The sequence below is a fragment of the Ptychodera flava genome, chromosome 13 (assembly GCF_041260155.1).
Source record: "Ptychodera flava strain L36383 chromosome 13, AS_Pfla_20210202, whole genome shotgun sequence".
In the NCBI taxonomy this organism is placed as follows: domain Eukaryota; kingdom Metazoa; phylum Hemichordata; class Enteropneusta; family Ptychoderidae; genus Ptychodera; species Ptychodera flava.
Genome location: NC_091940.1, coordinates 40,449,815 through 40,475,201, shown reverse-complemented (window position 1 = coordinate 40,475,201; position 25,387 = coordinate 40,449,815). Strand labels below are relative to the sequence as shown.

General features: G+C 35.5%; 1 protein-coding gene across 2 annotated transcripts; it reads right to left on the bottom strand.

Annotated features, from left to right (window-relative positions):
* Window positions 1–258: 258 nt before the first annotated feature.
* On the bottom strand, window positions 259–25,308 carry LOC139148449 (SUMO-activating enzyme subunit 2-like). Of its 2 annotated transcripts, XR_011555939.1 has the most exons (17): window positions 25,137–25,295; window positions 23,371–23,454; window positions 22,681–22,751; window positions 22,435–22,499; window positions 21,857–21,957; window positions 21,391–21,512; window positions 20,663–20,855; window positions 19,361–19,484; window positions 18,954–19,087; window positions 18,282–18,488; window positions 17,689–17,790; window positions 16,798–16,851; window positions 15,985–16,081; window positions 3,754–3,859; window positions 2,909–3,045; window positions 1,158–2,513; window positions 259–828 (listed from the first exon to the last, which is right to left on the bottom strand). XR_011555939.1 is itself a non-coding variant. In XM_070719907.1 (16 exons), the coding sequence occupies exons 1-16, from the start codon at window positions 25,293–25,295 to the stop codon at window positions 2,338–2,340; spliced, it is 1,932 nt and encodes a 643-aa protein (XP_070576008.1). In that variant the 5' UTR covers window positions 25,296–25,308; the 3' UTR covers window positions 259–2,337. The 2 variants fall into 2 exon arrangements, 1 of the variants encoding a protein (XP_070576008.1); XM_070719907.1 differs by having other exon boundaries at window positions 259–2,513; window positions 25,137–25,308.
* Window positions 25,309–25,387: the final 79 nt, after the last annotated feature.

Here is a 25,387-nt window from a genome sequence, read left to right as displayed (position 1 = left end):
CATGTAACTATCTCCAAAAGATAATGTTAAAATAGTTTGTAGCAACCAAGAAATTGCTACTGCAGAGGGCTATTGATGGTGGCATACAGTACTATGAATTAGAGTATCTCATAAAATATTTAAACTTTAGACAAAATATCTAATTTTGGGGGGAATAATTTATATATTTTTGTATGGAAATACACAGAGGCATTCTACGCTTGCTTGCTTGCATTATGAAGTTGAAGTTGAACAAGTGTAGAGGCGATATTGACTAAATTGATATTAACTATTTCCTTTTATTTACTCTTTAATAGAATATCCTGATTTCAATTGTAGAGAATAGAAATAGAAAATACTAAGATAAGATACCTTACATTTCTGAATACGTCATCAGGACAACTGGCAGACAAGCTACGATACAGTTCAAGGACAAAAAATCTACATGTACAAATTGCAATAGTGATCTGTGTTTATAAACTTTATTTTTAAGTTTCATTTTAACTTCTATGCTGAGCTGTATATCCAATTGGCAACAAAAATATAGCCAAAGTATAGCCAGTAGATGTGAGTCTGTCCCCTGGGTCTGTCCAGTAGAAGTAATTCTGTTCAGTAGAAGTGAGACTGACCCAGACTGATAAGCTAAGTACTGGGTATTTCAACATGGTGTAGGGACTAGACCAAGAAACAATTTTTAAAAACAAACTTATACACATATTGACAGGCCATGGGGCAAACAGCATACATCTGTACCCCAAGGGACTGAGTCACCCCCAAAAACAGTCTGTTTTTGGAGATGACTCACAGGCCCAAGGGTTAAAGACAGTCAATATGTGTTTTATAATACACCTCATCCGCAGTCATGCATAAGAACGTACCATACATTAAACTTGTTGTTTGTAATATGTTGTAGTTGTTCAGGAGAAAAAGTTTTTCCTGACAGCATCGCAATACTACTGCAAAATGTTAAATGCCCCTTTGATTATCTTTTTTTTTTGTTTTGAGCCCTTGTTGGAAACCAGACCATTCAGTTTTTCTTCAGAAAGTAGGATAAACAGAGAAATTTCTCGACTATCGTTTTGCTTGGCTGCAGGACGGCATCTTTGTTTACATTCCAGTTCACACTTACACAAATGTCGTTTTTGAAGTCAGTAGGCAACAGTTCCGACAAATGATGCCTGATGATGTCGTTTCTGTGGATCAGCACAAAAAGAGCACTTCCCACGTGACTATCAATTGACTAATTAGAACACAGACCGCAGATGAGGTGCGTTATAAATGTTTCTGTTACAAATGCAGATGTGATAATTGTAATAATTCTGCAGAGACATGGCCATCAATGTATCAGATGTACCAGGTGGAGTATTACAATAATAAGGCAAACTGAACATGTTTCATGTTGACCTTAACAACTGACACATACAGGGGTCTACAAGTATGAGCAAGAAATAAGTCAAATTCTCTTCATTGCAGTGCTGTGATTATACATTTTCAATTTCTTGGTCAAATCATCATTTGTCAATGCAATGACTGTTCAGTCATGAGATGATGCAATTATTTCATTCTATCAGATCTACATTTTGCAGATTTTTGTAACTGTTACCCTTACAGAAGAATACAACTAGCACTGTAGTTAATTCTCTGGAATGGCAGTAGATTCCTGTTTTGTACAATCTACTTGTATATTATAAATATTTCTGATATTATTTCAGAATTTTTGGGTGAAGGAGATTCTTTTGACGTTACGCCATTTACATGATAAAAAATTGTGTCTCAAAATATAAGCAGAAGTCTGGAAGTGCTTCTTCTGTTCGTTGGATCAAGAGCTGACTGGTTTTCTATGGCTAAAAATAATCTCACCTTGGCCATTTCATTTCATATGTGGACACTTCATAAATGCTATGAAACTTCAAATGGAACAAGCAACTGGTATTCAGAATGTCACATTTATTGTGTTGTTTGCTTGATGGCAAATGGAAGAGATGGTATGATGCAATACAGAATATTTGATTATTTGGTGTTACTATTATGTAAGCTGCCTCATATTCATATTTGTCATACACCTCACTGAAAATTCTTCCAACTGTCCGCACAGTTATTGCTCCACGACGACTTTCTGCAAGCCAAAAACTGTCATTTTAGCCATGATGTATTCAAGCCAAGGGTGAATAAACTAGTCAGTAATCATAGAATATTCACGACATGAAAGACACGTCTCCTTAATGGCATGACTGTTACATATTTTCTGTATTTCTTTGGTTTTCACATCACTACACAGGGGCAAAAAGTTCCACAGTCAAAGGAATTTACAACATGGTCTTTGAGTGCTTCTGACAACAAATATTGTTCCTGTTGTGCCTAGTCACAGATAATCAAATCATCTTCATCTTGTGGCTTATGGAATCGTCGTTTCTTAGCAACAGGAGTGGCCGGACCTTCCTCAGACTGTCTCCTCTTTCTGCTGGTAGCTGCTGTCTCCATCTCTTCTTCTACTTCTTCTACTACAACTAAATCATCCTCAGCATTGACATCACCTGGAAAACACATCAAAATCATCAAGATTTATGAAAATGTTCTGATAAAGTGAAAGATGATGCATAAAAAAGAACACAAAATGGACAATGGAAAGACTGTTGCCTGGACAACAATCTGAAATGCCATTTATGAGCAGCGCTCTTTGATGAAAGGACTTCTTACTTTCTTAAATGCGATGGAAGAAAGTTGATGAAATAAAATTTCCAAATGTTACTAAATTAATCCATACAGAGTAGACATGTTGTGTTAAAGAGTGCACTGTTATGGGTTGCAAGCTTGCAGTAACTGTGGTGTTATTCAACTTGAACAACTGTGTTAAACAAGGTCAGGATGGTTTCTTGGTAAGGACTTTGCACCATCTCACAAAGCACACTTTTTCAAATAGTTTTTTAACCTGCTGCTGATGGTCCTGGTTGCACTTCATCATTCTCTTGATTGGCAGTGTTCATTTTCTCGTCTTCGCTTGGCTTTGGCAAATCAGGACTCTCTCCAACAATTTCAAACTCTTTGTCATCTTCTAACTTCTCATCACTACAATTGAAGAGACCAACAAAAGTCAAATATGACGATCAACCTTGCAATATCACACAGTGATACACCAATATCTTTTTCACTCAACTTTAAGATAATTGGAAGTAATCTGAGTAACAGGTAATGGCTGGAATAAAGTATGGTTTGGTTGGGCTGTTCTGAAGTTTGGGAACTCTGAGGGAATAAGCAAACAGACATTTCTGAAAAGCAATCCTGTCTCTCTTCCAAAGAGTTTCAGGTAGTTTGATTGTGAGAATCTACTCAATGATCTTGATGTTCTGCAGTACCTGCTGACTCTTCAGTTTGATGTGATATGCCTTCCACTCTATGCTGACTACAATTTTTGATCTCAGTGATTTGTTTTGAAATATCAAATTACATAATGGCATTATTCAGTTGCTATCAGTCAAATCAATATTTCAGGTTGTACTATGGTACATTACTGGTGTTGAAGATTATCCTGTGGTATGAAGAGTTATACAGGCTGTATCACATGGAAATGTAGAGGGACACAAAGTATTAATGACACTTCAAAGTTACTTTGATCATAGGATAATTACAGCAGTGCTCTGGTATATTATGACACTGAGTAGTGCTTTGGTAAAGGGCAGAAGATGTGAACTGTAACCAAGGTTACCACGTCATTTAATGTGGTTCCCATGATCTATCAATACAATAGTAAATATTACTTTGATTATGTATACTTACGTGTGTATGATATTCAAAACTAATTCATAATTCTGTAAAAAGTCATCTGCTTTGAGTCGAGATCCATTGACTATTGAAAAGACACTCAAATTTTTCTCATTGTTTTCTGTAAAAATAAAAAAAAACAGGTAATCTTTGTTAGTATCTTGATGGAGTAAAAAACATCAGAAAACAGGGATTCAAATGTTCAGGAACAACTTATGGCTATACCACTTTCTCAACAGATTTCAGAGACTAGCTTTCAACTTGTTTTGTGCTTGCATTGACCTACCAACTAAACATGAATTATAAATGGTTACTATATGGTGTAATGTATAAATGTTGCAAAATTACAAAACATTACTGACATAACAAAAGAACTCTCCTCTTGTTTATCTTTTGACATTTCTGTTTCTCTCATCTCCATAGATTTATTTACACATCCTACCAGTGAGCAAACACACTTTAGACTCGCTTCCCACATGCTTTTCCTGATTGAGGAAGTCATTAAGATTTCGCCATTGTTAACATGTGTCCAATTGAAACCTTGTCAACCATGATTTTTTTGTGGTTTATTAACCCTTTTCCTGCCAAGTCCATATTCACCACCAGGTCAAGATGGTTAAAATTAATGAAACACAACGTATTCCATATGATGTATTTTAACATAATACTGTACATTTGAAGGCTGTTGAAAACATAATACTGTAAAGTTGATTTTTTTGGACAAAAGATGCTATAACATACCAAGCCAAGTGGGTGAAAATACATCATGTTTTGGCTCGATACCGCTTTTTACTGACTTGGCTGATGGGGAAGTGATACTGTCTGGCAGAAAAGGGTTAATATGCTTAAGCTTCCTCAAAGGTGTGAATCGATAAAACACGTAAAGGCTGATAACAGTTTACAATACCCATCAGAGAGATCACCTGTATCCTACACAGTCAAAGACTATTCCTAACCTAACTTTGGACTTTCAATGATACTTCGGTCACGGTTAGTAACTGTGCTGTGGTTGAACATTTACACATATAATCAGGTGATACATTATCGAATATGTTTTTTCCTGAAAGTAGTGAAAGTGGCGTACAACCGGTGACCATAGTCATGTCGGTGCACACTTGATGGTACAGAATAACATGTTATAGGAATAGAAATGATATTATGGTTTTATTCACTTCTGGAAATGCTTTCCCTTACTTGAGTACCTTGTGGTATTACACAAGTGTCTGCTAAATTCCAAAGAAAGTTGTTGCATACTAATAACAATGAAATGCGAAGTTCAATTTCAAACTGGTGATAACAATCAAGTACTATTTGCTCTGACTCTGCTGTCTAAATGCCATTGCATTGTTTAGCATGTGGGTGTGGGTAATTTGCATTGTTGATGAATACATCCCAATGGATATGGAGTCCAAAAATTTTAAATGTTGCAGAAATCAATTGCTTCAAGGTATACACAAGCAAATATCATGAAATAAGCCCAGCGCATAAATGATGTAAGCCAGATAAAGTGATACAAGTATGTAAAAACTATATCATTTGGAAGGCAACACGCCCTGTGCCATATTCGCATTTTACTGAAAAAATGATGCACAAAACTGACTTCCTTGGCATCCTAAGGACATACTATGACTGGTAATAGATTTTTACCACATCGAAATAATACTACAGCCAAGTTCGACTGCAGGTTTCCAAGTTTGATAGAGCCCAACTCAACTTGCTTTTTGACATCAATGGTTGTACATGACCTAAGTACACATCATCGTTATACGGTAGTACATTTGAATATTTATATTCAGTTTCTAGTCTCCTCATATGCTAAAAATATAAAATAGCTAGAAAACCCTGAACCACAACTAAAACCTGAATCACCACAATTTTCAGTAAATGCAGACAACAATGTATGGAGATTTACTGATGGAGAAATAAGGCAGTATGCCTACTACACAGCCTTTTCCTTCACATTTTAACTCCATACATGATAAAAATGATTGATATTGTGCCCTTACTAATGAAGACTGTCCCCTTTAGGTCTATCATGAGACTTTAGACAGAATGTGGGGAGCATACTAACTATGCACACACAAAACATTTCTTCCAATGAATCCCGAAAGGTGGCGGTTGCCACAAAAACAGATACAGTATATTTGTTGTTTAAACTAAGATACCTACAAATAAGGCATCTTATTTTGACATATGCAACACGCTCCGATCCAATCCAAAGGCGTGTAGCAGGAAAGTTTGAAGACTTTGTACAACAAAATGTGGTTGCAAAAAGAATTCAAAAACTTGTCCGTTGCCTTTTGGTCAGAAAACTCAGAAATCATTGCCAGATAGCAGATGAGGATCTCCCAAATCAAGGACAAGTTTGATCATTTTCACAATTTATTTTATCTCTTTCACGAAAGGATATCATCAAGTGTTGGGATGAAGAAAGAAGAGTTCGCAATACTGATTAAAGAATATGGTGGCCATGTCATAGAGAAATTACCAGTAAAAGATGTAAACATAACTGTTATGATCTTGACTACGCAGTCTGAAATGAATTGATTCATTTGGCTGTCAATTCCAAGTATTTTTAAAGAAAATAAAACAAATATTTGTAATATTGGATTTGGACCAGTGTGCTGACGTAAACCTAAAAGACGCTAAAATTGACCTGCTAAAAACAGTAGTCTGTTTTTTATTATGTTACAGAAAACATCTCTCTGGGATAACACGAATTAAAGGTAGGGGGACTCGATCCCAGGGATCGAATTTGTTCTAGTCTGTAAGAGGATTATGAAGGTGTCATAGCATATGCAGACTATGGCCAGTACGTGAAGCAAGTTACTCCACAGGTTGGTGAAATTGATATCAAAAGTGAATGACAGAACATTCACATCATTTTAAAAGGTGTCTACTGGAGGTGATGCGTGGCTGTGTTAATTAGTAAACTCATACCTGTTTAGTGAGGATTTCATATATCTTGTTTGAAATATCTGTAATAATGTCATAACCACTGATTATTTTCAGCTGCTCGCACCATATCTAGATAGATGCTTAAGATTCTGTCATTGGAGATATGTGGCAAAAGTTGTCGACAGAGGAAAAGACCAAAGTGCAACTAGCTGTCAGAAAAGAGTATGCACTCAAGAAAACACACACATACCCCCCCCCCCCCCCCCCCCCCCCCCCCCGCCCCGCCGGTAGTTGTAAAGTCTACATTCATATAAAGAAGCAATTTCAAAAATGAAGATTGGTAAGTTGAACAATACAGTGTCATTATTATTGGTGGGAAGAAAAGTAAAAAAACATGACAACAAAATTGAAATGAAACCATAGTGTGTTTAAATGAGACGCTAGAAGTTTAACACCCGGTATTTTCTGTGAAATTATAATTGTGTACTGTATTTCTTTTTGAAGGATTGCTTGCACATATGTTTAGCTTCCTGTTAGTGTTGTATCATGCAAAAAGGTTTACACCTTTTTGACCGTCGATAATCGTCCATTGTCTGTGATCGTACAATAATAACTCAAAACTCTAAGTGGTCCCTTTAAACTAATTAATACAATAGAAATATTCTGCTGCATGTTCACATCTTTACAGAAGTAAACTCCCTTTGGAGTTACTGGAACACTACTACGTGTAGTTGACACCTATTACTACTACGTGCAGTTGACACCTTTACAGAAGTTACGTAAACTCCCTTTGGAGTTACAGGAACACAACTATGCTTTGTAGATTCAGCAGAACAATACTGGAAACTTTTTCCTGAAAAATAGTGAATCATTCATACATCTAACGTTGCCAATGATGTAATTGGTGGAAGCTGTCGACTGTGAAGGCATTTGGCATAGTACTTCAGTCCTTCAAGTTATATCTCATGAAACCAAAGAAAGATACAGAGTTTCCTATGACCACTGGCCAAGTTGATATAATGAAAAGACATCAATATACTAGAAAGACAAGGTGAAAAGACGCTGACAGAAGACTAGAAACTACAAACAGTCTCTTTAAATGTCATAAACACCCAGAGGCACTTGTTAGAGAAGATGAAATTAGTTACGCTAAAAACAGATGCTATCGGACTGGCAGTGTACATATCAATGACCCCATGACAAATGAAGTACTTCTCGGTAATGGCAATGTTGTCAAATATGAAAGCATCCTTAAACAAGCCTGCAAAACAACAAACAGCGTCCAGCAAAAATGAGATGAGCAGAAAAAGGAAGAGCACCAAGAAAGCATTGTTTCTGGTCCCATGCTGATTTTAAAGAGAAGCAGAAAGCAAAGACACCCATGTCAGAAGAATGTATGTGTCAAACAGCCTTCTCCAACAGGAAAGCAAGACACTGACATCCTGCATTTGTTACCTTTAATGTCAGCTCTTAACAGCTGACATTAAAGGTACATCAGTTCATTGCAGCTCTTTCGTTGAAACTGAATAGAAGACAAAGAGTTCTAGTTGAATGGCCTCCTTTACACACTCATCTATGCATTTTGATTCAATCCTCAGTTTACCTTTTACCAGCCTGATTTTTACCACGGTCCCTCCACAAAACGGTCAAGAATCGCCTTTGTTCAAAGGTGCCAATCACCTACACAGTTGCAACAGTCCGCGTTGCGGTGGACGGAGGAAGCGAATGATGTCATACGCATGTAAGCGTCTTGTTTCAGCGGCGTCTTGTGATACGGTCCCGCTCCGGTATCCTATGATATTCTGTCAATCAATCTACTTCATTTTCATCTTTCTGCACTATTTCGCATGTATTTGAAGACTTTTGTGTCTACGTGAGAAGATGAGTAAAACAGTTTCTTAAAGATCTAGGTCACTATCGAGAAATCTTGGATAGTATTTTACGGCTGAGTTCAGCCATGAGGTGATCTTGACCGACGCCATGCATTTCGGAAACACTGTGAATTTTACTCTCCCGTTTGTTTTTTCACCTTTCATCAAATAAGTAAGTCATGCACCTCCTAACAAGGTAAAGACTTCGAAAAAATAGGGAATCGTGTTGTGTTGTTATTTTGAAACCTAATTCGACAAGAAAACTCGTCTTTTTTGCCGCGTTTGTATTTTCAACTGAAAACAAAATGGCGTCGCTTGGGATCGACGAGTCGTATCTGTATTACATAGGAAAATCCTGATAATGTCCTCCTTAACTCCCTTTTGATATCGATTTAACATGATAATTCCTCAGTTCCAAACTTTGAGAGTTCGATTTGAAATTTTAATCGTTCTCAACAAAATTCAATACACAAAATCAAGGAACTCTTACGATGACCTTGTTTTTGCAAAGTGCTCCCGTCGGCCGTGTGTCGACCCATTGAGAGTTGGCATTATGGTAATAGTGCAATGTTTTTTTCCCCCTTTTTTTCTCCTTTATCGATGGTTCAGAGGTGTCAAGTGCATCCCTATCGATCGTTCAGTCTTCTCAAAAGTAGGCAATCATGTTCATTACGAAATCTGTTCTTTCCTATAAACGCATGTTACTGCCGAACCCAATGTTTTGATTTTGTCGACCTTTCGAATTCTCAGACCGCCTAGAACCTAGAAACCCTACAAGTGTCGATGTGTTTTGATGACACAACCTCCCCATGCCTTGGCGCCCAACTCTCTGTCATGGATTTTCATCTTCCAAAATGAAGTTCCAATCAACATGGTAGTCGTCAAAATTGACGAAATCGTCTCCGAACTTGTACACAATGTCCCTCACGCTGCGTCACTCCACGTGATTTCTCTCAGAAGACGCAGATGTAAATAAACTTTGACCTTTTAGACGCATGCGCATACAATAATCAGAATGCATTTTGGGAGAATTAAGTTTCTGCTTATGATAATTTTATGCACGTAACTGTTAACACCTTCCGCTACGCGCATGATAATCAGGGATTAACCCCATCAGTAAAATCAACAGACAGCCCAATCGAAACCCGGACTATATCAAAATAGGCGAGCGGCGAATCCACAAAAAGGGCCTTATTTTAGGAGTTTAATGTACCCACCTTACATACGGCCACATCATACGTCATTTGAAAGCTTATTATCTCTACTTTAAGAAAATTGACGATGTGGAGCTGCCAAGTAGGGCCATAACCTCCTAATTTGCATAATTAACAAGGGTACCCAATTTGCATAAATGCGATATAATATTTGAAATTTATTGTTAATTTTTCTAACGATACGTTTAAACTATCGAGTGATATATCAAATGAAAGGTCTTTCCATGTAAAATACAAAATGGATATTCAAAGAGATATTGAAATTGATTATACTGAAATGTTTTCATGTTTATATGGAAAACAATATTTTCCCCTTTTGAATAACAATATTTTAAAAATTTTAACACATACAGCAACAACACACAGCCACACAATACGTCATTTGAAAGCTTATTATCTCTACTTCACGAAAATTGACAATTTGGAGCTACCAAATCGGGCCATAACCCCCTAATTTGCATAATAAACACGCATACCCAATTTGCATAAATGCGATATAGTATTATAAATTTATAGTTAACTTTTCTAGACATACGTTTAAACTATCGAGTGATATATCAAATGAAAGGTAGTTACATGTAGAATACAAAATGAATATTCAAAGAGATATTGAAATGGATTTCACTGAAATATTTTCATATTTATATGGAAAAAATATTTTCCCCTTTAGAGTAACAATATTTTAAAAATGTTAACACATAGAGTCCTATCATACAGCCACATAATACGTCATTTGAAAGCTTATTATATCTACTTGAAGAAAATTGACAATGTGGAGCTATCAAGGAAGGCCGTACCCCTTTATGTCCATAAATTACACTGGTAAGCAATTTGCAGAAATGAGATATGAAATTAGAAAATTCATTGTTAACTATTCTAAACACACTTTTACACTATCGAGTGATATATGGTCTGTGGTGATGGTATTTGCATGTAAAACACAAAATTGATATCAAAAGTGATATTTAAATTAATTTACGGAAATATTTTCATATTTCTGTCAAAATAAATATTTTCTCTTTTTAATAATGGTATTTAAAAAAATTAATTTAAGTATCAATGCAACAAAAAGATCCACACGAAAGGCACTATTGTAGTTGTTAAAATGTAGCTTTGTAGCTGAAACAATGTGTCAGAGTAAGCTGCAGTCAAAGTAATGGCATGATTCATGATCCAATCATTCATGTCATTTCCAGTAAATCTAGTTATTGTAGGAATTCATCATCCTCTTCTTCACCAGCATTGTCATGAGTAAAAGGGTTGCCACAGTTAGTGCTGCCTTGGCAGGAACAAAGGTCTGTGCAGGGAAGATTAATTTGACAGCAGACACAATTGGTGACATGTAATAAGAGAAAACAGCTCCGCAAATCGTTCATATCTTAGTTGTTTGAATTTTGTGTACGGTACATGTGTATATTGTAAGTGTATATTATGTTATGTTTGGTCGTTTTATGTATAGTGTTGATTTGCCATGGCGAGACGTAACCCTAATCTACGTTTTCTGCCCCATGGGGTAGCAAGACTAATGTGACACCGCGATCCTTTGATGCTACCTTTTGAGAGTACTGAGCTGTTTTCATCAGTCCTTCATTTTTTTTGGTGAAACATGTGCACTGATTGAATGATTGTAGGTGTTACCAATCGAGTTGTTCCACTGAAAGTTCAGTTTGTTCAAGTACGGAAGCTAGGATGTCTACTGTTCGTTCAGGCTGTATTTGTGTACGCTCATTTGAATCGGAGATCGGACTGTTGTAGGTTTTGTGAAGTTTGGCATCATCGTAACGCTTATATTTCCGTTTCTTATGTATTTGATTAGGCTACGCTCACAAATAACGGTGAGAGGCAGAGGAATTCGGGTTGGATTCGAAAATTTTTGGAGATTGTAGAGGGGTACTTGGAGATTTTGATCAGCATATAGGGGACCTGAAAATGTTTTGGTTCCCTTTTACTATTTACGATTCCAAGGTTTTGAAATTAATTTAATTAATGCATGGGTGTTTGTACCCATCAAGCCAAAAAGTAAGAAAATGATCAATTATCTTTAAAAACCACCAAATTTGATTGATATTTGGCCAAATCATTGAAATTATTAAATTCTTTAAAAAAATGTCTGCCTTAATCTTGACGAGTTGAGTCACGTGACCAAATCTGATATTTTCCCGCCAAAATTTACGTCTTTATTAATTTTAATATTCCAACCGTAACCCGTTAAATTTTCTTGATTTTCTCTGCACTTTTGGAAACAACATCTATCACACTCTTTCAAAAATACATGGCACTCATGAAACTCTATCTATACTTCTTTCTGACATTCAAAACATTCATGTAAAACGTCAAAAATATTGTATTTGTTGTTTTTTGTGAAGAAATGTTATTGAAAATTCAATAATTTTGCATCTGCCAGTAGTTTTAACACAAGTTTCTATTCCATTATACATTAATTGGTAATAATATTTTAAATATTTTGATGTTTAACGGTTGGAATGTTCAGTTATTTGCAATATACAATTTTGGCGGGAAAATAACAGATTTTGGTCACGTGTCCTGACTTAGGTAATATATTATGATAAATTTCAACTTAATCAAATGCGAAACATATTTTTGGCAATTTTCACAATTTTCTGACCAGATCTGATTAAAAAGTATGTTCAAACTGATTTTACATGTAAGTAAGCCTTTGCCAATTTAACAAGATTTAGAATCGTTTGGTCGCATTTCATTACTTTTATCTCGAAAATATCTTGTATTCTCTATTGCCTTGTTGTTGCATGATTGTTCTAACGTATCGTAATGTTTCGCGTTTAACAAGGCCCTTGAATGTTACCGTTTGGTTTCGTGAACCGCAATGTATCTGTTGGTTTTGTGTGTGTTTTGCAGTCGAGAATGTCCTCTTTGTTCCACCGATGACCTTTATAGATAATGAGGTCTAACGATATGATTTCTTGAGAAGAGCTTTCGAAAATTTGAAAGTATGATGCATTTTTTCATGTTTGATATGAATTCATTAAGCTTGTGTTAAGTTCCAATGAGAATCATACATCGTTTCTGAATCTCAGTCAGAGCGATATTTGTTCAGTGTGTTGCTGAATTATTCTCATTTTGTCTTGTGAAATGTAATGTCGGGAATTTCGTGTAAAACTGGAGATCTCGTACCGCACCCAAATACATGACGGTAAAGTTCACTGTTGACTTGAAAGTGTTGTTTTTCAAGATTATTTTCAGCATAGCTATCATGTATTTTGTTGTTGGTTGTTTGATTATGCAATCATTTGATGATCTTTCCTGATTTAATGCTCTGTCGACTGATTCCATTGGTTCATTGTGCGTTGTATTAGTGTACATTGAAACAATGTCTAGTGTTACCAATGTCGCATTGGCCGGAACTTTTATTGTCTCAATTTTCCGTGTAAAATCTGTCGTATCTTTGATGTATATATGTTGTTTATTTCTTCACGATTTGTTTGAGAAGATAGTCAATGCATTCTGATCGGTGAAAGGTTAGACTGCATCATCCACTTATAATTGGGCGGTCCACGAACTTTCCTCGTGGGCGTCATTTTGTTCACTTGTATTTTTAGCATAAGGTACCAAATTGTAAGTGGTGCTAGTGTTTTACTCTTAACTAGAATAATCGCCATGGCTAATTAACACTTTATATAAAACAGCCAAACATAATATACAATGACAATATACACAATATCCTACACAAAATGCAAACAACGAAGATATGAACGGTGTGTTGAGTTGCTTTTCCTTCATTATATGACAATAAATACGATAAATGAAATATGGTGCCTTCCGTCTACATATTCCACAATAACTGAACTGAAAATACAGATGTAACACAGATGTAGTAACCAATGATGTCTCCATCAAACAAGATTTCTAGAGAAATTGAAACAAAAATGACATCAATAATACAAAAGGGTCATTCAACACACAGCTATTTATAACAAGATTGGAACTAATTTGGGATAATTGGATGGTGAAGTAATGTCGGTTTAATTTGCAAATTTAAGCTCATCTGCTTTTCTTTTTACTTATGTTTTTAAGAGTAACTTGTTATATTTCAACACTCAACTATGGAGCACAAAACACGCTTTAGAAAATTTGCTAAATATGAAAACCCAATTATCCCAAATTAGTTTCAATTGGTTTTATGTATTCTTGTTGTTCAGCTATATGGGAATTAGACAGGAAAATGTTCCAGTTTTCGTATCCTTAATAAAAAAAAAATCAATTGCAAAACAAATTCAGATATTTATCCCCAAAACTTTAGCATTATTCGTTATTAGTACACAATATTTTGAATATTATAAACTAGTCAAAACGTTTACGATTTAATTGAAAATATTCAATAAGAATATTTTGAATACACGTTTGGAGTTCATGATTCTATTCTACATGCAAATACCTATCATTTGATATATCACTTGATAGTTGAAAAGTAAGTTAAGAGTACTTTACAATTGATTTTTGTAATTTTATATTGTATTCATGAAAATTAGGTACCCGTTTGAATTATGCAAATTAAATCATTACAGCCCTATTTGTCAGCTGCATATCGTCTTTTTTCATGAGGCAGAGATAATAGGCTTTCAAATAACGTTTGATGTGGTTGTGTGATGCGGTTCTATGTGTTAAAATTATTATAATATCGTTATTAAAAAGGGGAAAGTATATTGTTCTACATTAGTACGAAAAATTTTAGTAAAATCATTTTAATATCTCTTTGGATATCCATTTTGTATTATCCGTGCAAATACCTTTCATTTGATATATCACTCGATAGTTTAAAGTATGTTTATAGTAGTTAATAAATTTCTAATTTTATATCGCATTTATGCAAATAGGGTACCCATGTAAATTATGCAAATTAAGGGCTACGTCCGTACTTGACAGCTCCACATTGTCAATTTTCTTGAAGTAGAGATAGTAAGCTTTTAAATAACGTATGATGATGCTGTAAGATTTGGCTTTTTGTATTAAATTTTTTTGAATATTGTTATTGAAAAGGGGAAAATATTTTTTCAATATAAATATGACAATATTTCAGTAAAATGAATTAAAATATATTTTTGGATGTCTTTTTAGTATTCTACATGCAAATACCTTTCATTTGATATATCACTCGATAGTTTAAAAGTATTTTTCGAGTAGTGAATAATAAATATCTAATATTAATCGCATTTATGCAAATTGGGTACCCGTGGGACTTATGCAAATTAGGGGCTACGGCCGTTCTTGACAACTAAATGTTGTCTATTTTCTTCAAGTAGAGATAGTAAGCTTTCAAATGATGTATAATGTGGCTGTATGATGTGGCTGTATGTGTTCAAATTTTTGAGATATTGTTATTCAAAAGGGTTAAATATTTTTTTCAGTATTAATATGAAAATATTTCAGTAAAACCATTTTTAATATCTTTTTGGATATCAATTTTGTATTCTGCATGCAAATACCTTTCATTTGATATATCACTCAATAGTTTAAAAGTATGTTTAGAGTAGTTAACAATGAATTTCCTAATTTTATATCACATTTACGCAAATTGGGTACCCATGTGAATTATGCAAATTAGGGGGTTATGGCCCTACTTGGCAGCTCCACATCGTCAATTTTCTTGAAGTAGAGATAATAAGCTTTAAAATGATGTATGATGTGGCCGTATGTAAGATGGGTACATTAAGTGTGAAAAATGGGTGTGTCTGCCGCTCGCCTAAAAGAAAGTAGTGGCGTTTCTTGACCGTTTTGTGGAGGGACCGTGTTTTTACTTTTGTATGTGCTCACTTTTATTTGTCAGTTTTTACCATGAAGAAGGCAACATGTGAGTTGCCGAAACATCGGTATATTTTAAATAAAGATCATTAGAAGACAAAGAGTACTACTTGAACGGCCTCCTCTATACACTTATCTATGCCATGATCCTGGTGTGTTCCCGCACCCTCCGTTTTGATTTATGGTTGTAGTTGGACTGACTCTTTTTAGAACACTCTATATCTGTGTGTCTTTCAAATATTAGGTCAACATGACTGTTGCTAGCTTTTAACTTGCTAATAAACAACTGTAGTCCAGACTACTCACCGTGTTGATTACTCTGATTACCAGAATAGGCTTGTAAATTCATCATGGGAAAAAACAACAGAACTGCTTTGCTCTACAGTTGAAAGCCTTTCACAAAGTTGCATAATATTGACTCTGCAATCTCTATCAAAAATTATTGATTTTTCTTACATTAAAGTCTACTATTTACAAAATCTTACCTTCTGTTTCACCCTCTTCACTTGATATTAGTATTGTGCCTTTACCATCATCTATTTCAACATCTGGGGCAACCATACCAAGAGCTGTCTTCAATATCTATATATCCAGGATAAATAAACAAATAAATATTAAGTAAAAATATGCCCACAAAGAATCTGACTTGCAGTGGAAACCTGTACCAGTAATGGTATAACAGTGAGGAAATATTGGAAAGCAATACTGATTGCTTGTGCAGAAAAAAAATTGTGTAATATTCTACAGGGTCTCATTCAAATTTATACATGACACAAGTTGTACGCAACAAGTTTACTTATTGTCAATATGATTTATACATTTCTAATAAAATTATTGTATTGTTGGACTTATTTTCCAGGTAATAGGGTAACTGGTCATATTATTTAGATTTTCATTGTGTTGATGAAATATTACCAGTATTTTGTGTTCATCTTTAGTTTTGCTATCACAATCTTTCAAGTAAAAATCACTATATTTTGATATTATTTTGTCTGTTTTGGTTTTCATAACAGGTAATTTATTTCACTACACTGACTTGAATACCATAGTAACTGACTAATAGGACTCTGCTGTAACTCTCTGTCACATTTGCACTGCCCATCATGTGAAGTACATGTGATTGAAATATTTATATCACCCTCATTACAAGGAAAGAAGGTCAATTTTAGAGATACTGTTGACATGGCAACAAAGGCAGTAAATTGATGTAGTGGAATGTTTGATATTACTGAGCATTTCACTGGTTGCTAGTCAACACATGAAATTATTCACTAAAGTTTATGGTTACACAAACTTACCTTCTCTTCTAAATCTTTGACTGTAATTTGTTTTGTGTTCAGTTTGACAGACACCTGTGATAAACAGAAGACATTTTTATGAGTTAGATGATCAGCAGTGATAGATGACTAACACTGGTGGCTAAATCTGGACAAGTGTAATGTAAATGTAGGCACAAATCTTGTTATGAAGCAATTTGCTTACAGTTTAGTATTAAGATGGTTGTTTTTTTTTATTCTAAGGAATTGAAACACTTTTTAACTTTGTACACTTGATTTCCATATGAACTTGAAGCTTGAACACTTAATTTGCGAAAGCAGTAAAACAAACTGTCACAGCTATGGTGACGCATCAATGTAGTGATTTGTTGTAAATTTATCAGAAGTACTTGGTTATATTACAATTCAATTTACAACCAGGTCATAAAAGGCTACAATTTCACACATCAGCAAGGCATGAAATTTGGCGTTGTGCTTATGCAAATGTCACATTTCCACTCAAATTTCAAAATCATGAGAAGGCGACTAGATGGTGTTCTGAACTATGAGAGGAAAGAAAACTTTCAAGTCTTGCTAACTGCATCCCCCTCTTTAGACAAGAGTGACGTGATGGTGTCTTAAGTTTTCACAAAACTATAACACCTATCACATAACTTATAACATGTTAACTTGGGAAAGTTCAGCTGATTCATTTAGCTAGAATGCAGTGTACTGGTATCCACTGGTCTGTTTGACTAGTGGAATGACAAAATAATTGATCTTGGCAATAGTTTGGTTGTGTTGGGTTTCAAGCCAATGCATTTCCTGACTGATGTTATCTTATCACATTGTGGGAATGTCGACATGTATTTGAGATGAAACATTGTAAGAAATGACAATAAGAAACTACATGTAAATGAAATTTCGACTCACCTCAGGTTTTGGAGCACACACGTAACATTTGGGATTCGGTTCCAGAAGTGAACATGGGTATAGCAGCTTTTTCCTGGCATTTGGAACCCTGCTGAGATAAATCTAGAGAACAGACAAAGCAAAGGAAATACATCAAATGATATGGTATGAAATGAAAAATATCTCAAACGAATTTTAATTTCTGTAATACTTACATTCATTTGTCACGTGATAGCCTGTATCACAAAAGAAAACACAAAAGCTTCCGTTACCTAGGGAGGCCCCTCCATGAGACATCAAAGTTTCCCTTCTCACCTCCTGTACTGCTTTGTACTTTCCAAAACAAATCTATGCTCCACAGCTTACATTTAATTACCGGGGTAGCAAAAATATCCCAAAAATGCAGAAAAATTGTTGAAAGGATATCAATTGACAACTGTTGTTATCTTTTTGAATACATCATTGGACATTTTATTCTCCTTTCACATCAAACATAGTACTTTTTGGGTATGAATGGTGATATTGACAATACATGACAGTACTACTTTGCCTGTGTAACCATTCAATCTTTCTAAAGGAACAAAAACTTGAAGTTCAAGACAAATATCACTTACTGTTTTACATTTGTCAAGGTTTCCTGAGAGAATTTTCAAGGCTTCTACGACAATAAGTCCGGCAATAATGGCATTAGTTGTGGCTATTGCAGGAATAATGTTACCAGCCATGGACTTGACATCAAAACGACTCTTGGTTGCAATGCCAAATATGTGTGCCCTGATGTTAGCTGTGCTGGTGACAAAATCCATGGAGGCTTTGTCATCCTGTATAGTACAAAAGGTGAAGAGGATTGTCACTACCTATCTACAGATTGACATGTTTCACAAAAGTTTGACATTATGGTTTCCTGGTGAGCAGAGAATATGTTTATTTGATGAGTAATATGTTGTGTCCTGTGCATTTTAAGGTGGAGTAAAAGTACACTATTGATTGGTAAATAAAAGTTCAGCGTTTGTGACTGTGTATGTGTGCATGTCTGAGAGAGATAGAGAAAGAGACAGACAGACAGACAGACAGACAGACAGACAGACAAAGAATGAGAGACAGAGTTAGACAAAAAGACAGACAGAGACAGACAGAGAGAGAAGAAAAAGAAAGAAGACAGAGTTAGACAAAAAAACAGACAGAGACAGACAGAGAGCGAAGAAAAAGAAAGAGAGAGAAGATAAAGAAAGACAAACAAGTGTGGACATTAAATGATAAAATCCAACCACTGCTCAGTGCCTTACCTTGTCCCAAACAAGCTCTCCTTTCTCTTTGTATTGTTCTTTCAATTTACCAATGGACTCTTTGAAGACATCTGCACACTCCTGCATACTCCACACTCTCTGATCTTTCATCTGTCCTGCAGATGTGTTTGGGGCTGAAAATAAAGAGAAAAGAAGTCAGATGGAGATGGTGGCGCATTACTTTCTAAGCCATGAATTGCTGGCACTTGAGGGAGTTATTAGTTCAAACAAGATCTTGGAGGAGAACAGATATACAACACTGCGTCTTCAGTTACTGCATTTTGAATTATGGTTAGGGTAAGAGATAGTGGAGCACCCATACATGACTGCAGATCTAAGCAGAAAGCTGTCACAGTACTATGAAAGTGGACCAGTATTTAACCAGACAAATAAGGAGAGAGTTCTACCTTGTGACTGTTCTGGTGTCAGTGGGATATTGTGTACATTATTCCAATTAATTGGGTTTGGTGGCCGTCTTTTCTTCCATAACTTATCCATTGATAATAGATATTTGATGTCATCATGAAACAGCTGTAAGTAATTAATAAAAGGTATTTGATATCATAACAAAACAACTTAATATTTATAATAGGTATTTGATATCATCATGAAACAACTAAAGAATGAAAAAGAATAATATGTTATGGAAACACTGAAATTTCAGAGCTGGATTAAGTTCTTGAACACACTCAATATATTCTTTATGGAAATGTCACTTAACTCAATTGAAATGACTCTAATTGAAAAACATAAAAATAAATAAAGGAAAAAATAAAACATTCACTTTCTTAAAGCAGTAAAGCATTAAAGACATATTACAACTTAATGAAAACAGGTAGGAGATACCAGTGTGTTTAATTGTTTTTATGATTTTGCACATGGTGGTGGCTTAAGGTAATATGCACCTCGAAAGTGAAAGGCTTAAACTTTTGCTCAAACTTTCCTCAAGAAATCTTTCAATCATTCTCTTTCAAAATCAAGAATAAAAATAGGGGGTCACCGTGCAAATTTTGGTACTAGAGAAACAAATAATCCAAGATTTACCGATATTAGAAATTCAAAATGGCCGCCATCCCTGTGTTAACTCTATGGCGAAAAATAAAATTTTTCGAATTTCAAAAAACTAAGCCGGTAAAAAGTTTTCTTTCACCAAGAGCTTTAAAATGAACCCCCACATGTGGTATATCAGAACAGAATTGTAAAAGTTTGAGAGTCCGAATGTCTGTCCCCGAGGTGCGTTCTACCTTAAAGTCAATGGTCTGCCAGCTCGCAGAACAGCACCCTCAGTGCCCTGTAGCATGCTTTACCAAAATCAACATAACTCATCAGTGTTATCCCCACAATTTAACCCTTTAAGCACTAAAATTTTTTCCCCTAAAATATCAGGGCAACATTTTACCAATTTTTATGAGTTTTTCTGTAATTTTTCCAAGATTTTGGACCCGATGGACATAAATTTTCATGGGCTACACTTTTTGACCAAAATTTTGGTAAAAAGCAGAAAAAATTGTCTAGATCTGAAATAAATTATTGCAGTTTTATTGTATAAGGCAATAAAAATCGACTTTGGCACTCAAAAGGGTTAATGACCATCTGCAGAGTCTAGATCTGTGAAAGAATGACAACAATCTATTTAAGAAATTTCCAGACAAGTAACTTTGTATGAATTATTCAAATATTTCAAGTGTACGGATGAAATGGTTCCTCACTTTTTGGAATATTTTGATGGCATCATAACCTGTACTCTCAGCCCAGCCTCTGGTAGATACTCTTTGAATTCCACCCACTACATTCTCATCTGCCTCTGATTCCAATGCTGCCATGCCGGCATCTCCGGCTGCCTCTGGATCAGCTGTATCAGGAGAGACGTCCTGGTCAGGATCTTCCTCACCAAACAACTGACTACAGATATAATACAATAACAACAATGAATTCAGTCAATATACTTTGGTAGGACTTCCCAGTAGTTGACCATAGTGGAGTTGGCTTTACTGTGTCTGTATGTATGGGACCCATGTGAAGGAGTGGATAAGCTTAGCTCCACAGTTCAAAGAAAGACAGACTTTCAAGACCAAAGTGTGACAATGCTGATTGTTTTGCTATATTTTTCACAGATTACAGTCAGGCTTTAATCATTTACTGACAGTGCACTATGAACCTTTTTTTCTGTTAAAAGTCTTTATATGGACAAAATGAAAGTCAACTGAGTAAGCTTCCAACAGTTTCTCCTGACAATAATCAGCTGGCTACAGTATAGTACAATTAAGAGCAAATATTGGACAAATAAAGAAAGACAAAAAATTAATATCCTGCTTAGCCATAAATTTGGATACGTTTATTTTATTGAAAGCAATAATATGCATGTTTTGAAAGAATTTCCATCACATTTTCAGTGATTCAAATTCAGCAGTTTCAACACAGCAAAGCAGATACTTACTTGAAAAGATGTTTTGCCCATACTATGCAATGGATTGGTTCAGATGGCGTGTTTCGTATTGTACAACTTTGATAAGTTTTCTGTGGTGCTTTCGGCTGGCATTCATAGCATTCTGTGACTTGCTGTAATAAAATTTACAATTCCTTTATCAATTTTTGCTCAAATTTCTCATCTCTTCTGAATCACAGAATATGACGTATTGTATTCTTTGCATTAATATGAGAGGGCTTACCAATACACTGACTTGCATCAATTTGCACATTCTTTTATGAAGTTATTCATTCACTGTAGACTCACTTCTCAATAAATTGTGTTTTTGTTTTTCTGCTGATTTGCATTTTGAAATTGAAATATAGAAGACCAAACTATGAATGCTTCCTCCATTCTTTTTATTTCCACACCTGCTTCTACTGTTCTTGATGAAACATACAATAGTGCTGTTTGTAAATAGTACTTGAATTTTTACCTTTTTGATAACGGTGACTTGCCCAAGATATCCTGCTGTCCCACTCTCAATAAGCGGTCTGTTGGCTGCTAAACACATTCGGTTGACATGGTTACGTGCAGCTGCAGATAAACATATGTATTGTTGAATTAACAGAAATGATTGAAAATCATTGCTTTGTGGCTCTACTGTCATGTTTGACAGTTAAGTACCATGTGTGGTTCTACGGTCATGTTTGACAGTGAAGTATCATGTGATAATGTGGAAACTTCTGGCACTGAATGAAATCTTCAAGGTTTAATGTCCTGGATGAATACAGATTTCTGTCCCTTTAACATTTACCGTGCCAGCTATTCATGCACAGACTCTTGAATTGGATAGTTTTAACCATAATTTAATAAATAGGTTGATATATCAATTCACTGAAGGATGGCTCTACGTAAGCAGGTGGATTATATACTTTTGATTTTCACTTTCAATGAAAGAAAAAACTTTACTTTGATCAGTTTCTTTTATCTGTGCCTTTTTGTTTCACAGACTCTGAGTAGATTCAAGGTACAGCAGATCTGTAAAGTTACTGTTCAATTATTTTTCCTTACCTCTGTTATCTAATGCATTCATGACAATGGTAAACTGTTTGAAAAATTCTGTTCCATATTCTGGCCTGACAATGTAAGAGAATAGCGGAACATTTGAGTTACTGAAAACAACAAACTTTGGTCAAATTCCTGATAGTTCCTGATACATAGTGATGTAACACTTGAAAGAACAAATTTTGGCTGAACTCTGAAAAGATAAGTTTCAGAAATTTTCATTCACAAAATGAAAAAATCATATGAACTTACTTCATGATATTGTCATGATAGGCATAAATATCAGCGTCTGGATTGAAACGCAATGCGCTTTCTCTTGCAACCTGGAGAAAAACAAACTAATTTGTAGATCCATTTGGACAAGCAAATATGGGTTTGATAAGTCACTACACTTAAAAAATTTGCTGAAACATTGCTAAAAGTCCAAAAATTTCTTCATGAGTTTGGAAAATTGGTGGCGAAAATTCCGGTATGATACCACTCATGAACTTTGAGAGCCTAGGTTAAGAAAATAAAACACCTTCATGATCTGACACATTTTGGGTTTTTGTTGAAAACTGTCAAAACCATTTTTCCAATCAACTGTACCTATTTTGAGGACACAGTACTTATTTTTCAATATTTGAATTACTTTTTCAGCAATGAAAACCTTCCTACAAAGCTTTGGTAATTTTGACGGAGAGTGAACACATTTTGAAATATATTCTAGCATTTTGAACTTGCAAGAGCAACCTCAATCACACCATAAAGTCTTTTACTGACCATGTCTGAAAACTTCATATGATTTACGATAAAAACTATGAAATATTCACAAGTTTTGATCTCTGTACATAAACTAATTCAGAATTGATATTACCAGTATATGTCACTCATGTTACTGATGTTGCAATTGAGATAGTTACATGTAAGTACGTGTCCACAGCTATTATGGTTTACACTTACCTGTGCCTTTGATTTGCCAACATGTTTCTTCTGGAATAGAAACTGTCTGTTCAAATTGCTGACATCAATAGTGTCAAGGTCAATCTATTGACGTAAAGAAGAGGTAAGTGAGGTAAAGAAGAAAATTTCATAAACTTTCCAGACAATAGTCAAAGTGCGGGAAAGCTATTATCTCTTGTGTTTTCTATTACTTTCTTCATGCTTTATTAATACGCTATTACACAAGTGGTATGTGGTATGCAGCAAAAGTCACTCAGCTTTTATTAGGCTCCAAAAGAGATCAAAGCTGCACATCAACTTTAGTCATTGTGTGCGTCATGTTCACTTGAGACCTGGGCATTATGTCTTTTTTCTCTTCCTAAGAGCATCTGACTTGTTGTTGTAGCAGTGAATTTCAAAAAACTGCCAGTACACAATTGATCATATCACTAAAATTAACAGACTCAGTGTGTGGATTGCGTTACCTTTTACTGTGAAAACAGTACACAAAACAATAAAGTATATGCAAACTGTGTAAATGTAACTGTCAAAGTAATTATGCAACAGTTATTGTTAATGTAATCAAGGGGCAGGAACAGGGGAGAGACATCATAGGCAGAGTACGGGATAGACATGGGGTTAGACAGAATTTACTATGAAACTAAACCTGAGAAGGCTGACCAATTATCTTATTTACGTAATGTCCCTGTCTCAAACAACATGACGAATGGTGTCGGACTTGTAATTGGAAAGTGATGGGGATTTGCCCAGTGATGTTCTTGTTATTGGTGGGGATTTTCTTGGTTGCCTTGCCCTGGGCACAGTACCTGTATGTGATAGAGGGACCGTGCCCTGGGGGGACTTGGGAGGGGCATTTAGCAAATTTAACGAAACTGATCCAAAGCCCTCTGTGTGAGGTGAAGGTGAGGGGTGGGGGAAGTTTACATTGACTGCTGCACGATGCAAGAATGGTATGGTCAAAAATAAATAAAAAAGGGGAAAACTGCATCATTACATTACATTTGCCAAATGTTGATAACCAGAATAAAATCCCTTTTCCTCACATCATTAGCATCACTTCTACATTGTAATCACACAGGTCTCGCTTCTTCCGGCATCATTTCATATAGCTATGATGTAGATATGACAATTACAGCATGTGTTAAACAACGGCAATTTTGTCTATTGTCATAAAATACCGCGAAAACAATACGATTCTTCAATTCCATTGAATCCTTTCAACCAATATTTGCAACACAATCACTGCTTGATTGATGCTTCGCGATTATTTCATTTCGAAAACAAAAACTTCCGGTTTCGAAATTGACAGGTTTACAGGTAGATGTCTTTTTTCACCTACAAACTGTCACGGCTGAGTAGACTTATATGGTTTCGCAACAGTCCTTTGAGGGACTGTGGTTTCGTTCTTTCCTCTGTTATCGTTCTCGCTCGAACTTCACAACAGTGACTGAGTGATACTGGATACTGATAGCCCTAGTGGGAATGAACACTAGGCTATATTACTAGGACCCTTAGACCATGGTTAGCCCAAATTCTCTTGGTTGTGTATTCAACCAAACAACACGCAGCCAGGAGTGGTACTGGCAGTGCTAGTGGGGAACGGGTACGGGTCCGCAGCAGACGGCCTCGCATAGTTGGGAGCTGGTACTGTGCACATGTGGTACAGTGTAGCATTGATTAAAGGTTACAGCACCGAAGAAGAGAAACCGTGGCCCTGATGGACAGTGGACAGATGAAACTTATCGGTCATTATTAGCAAAGCTCACCAAATGTATGCACTTGAAACCTGTCAAAACCAGATTCTTGATCAGTTCACAGCCGATCCCGCCGGCCCCAACAACCAGAACTTTGCTGTCCGACACATTGTCGCTGAGCTCTTTTGACAAAACCTCATTCACGCCGGCCGCCATGTTTGCGTCTGACATAGGCTGGTCGAGGTGGTTAACTTTTTGTGTGAAATTAACTGATGTATAATTTTTTTGAAAGCAAAGCTATGCTAGAATAGGTAATTTTAATG

What these genes read in the sequence shown, in the direction of transcription:
- LOC139148449 (XM_070719907.1), bottom strand. Translation starts at nt 25,295, where the DNA reads ATGTCAGACGCAAACATGGCGGCCGGCGTGAATGAGGTTTTGTCAAAA. An exon ending in ACCTTGACAAATGTAAAACA is followed by an intron (nt 17,791 to 18,281) that starts GTAAGTGATATT and finishes TCTGTTCTCTAG; the next exon opens with ATTTATCTCAGCAGGGTTCC. An exon ending in ACCAGGACCATCAGCAGCAG is followed by an intron (nt 2,514 to 2,908) that starts GTTAAAAAACTA and finishes TGTGTTTTCCAG; the next exon opens with GTGATGTCAATGCTGAGGAT.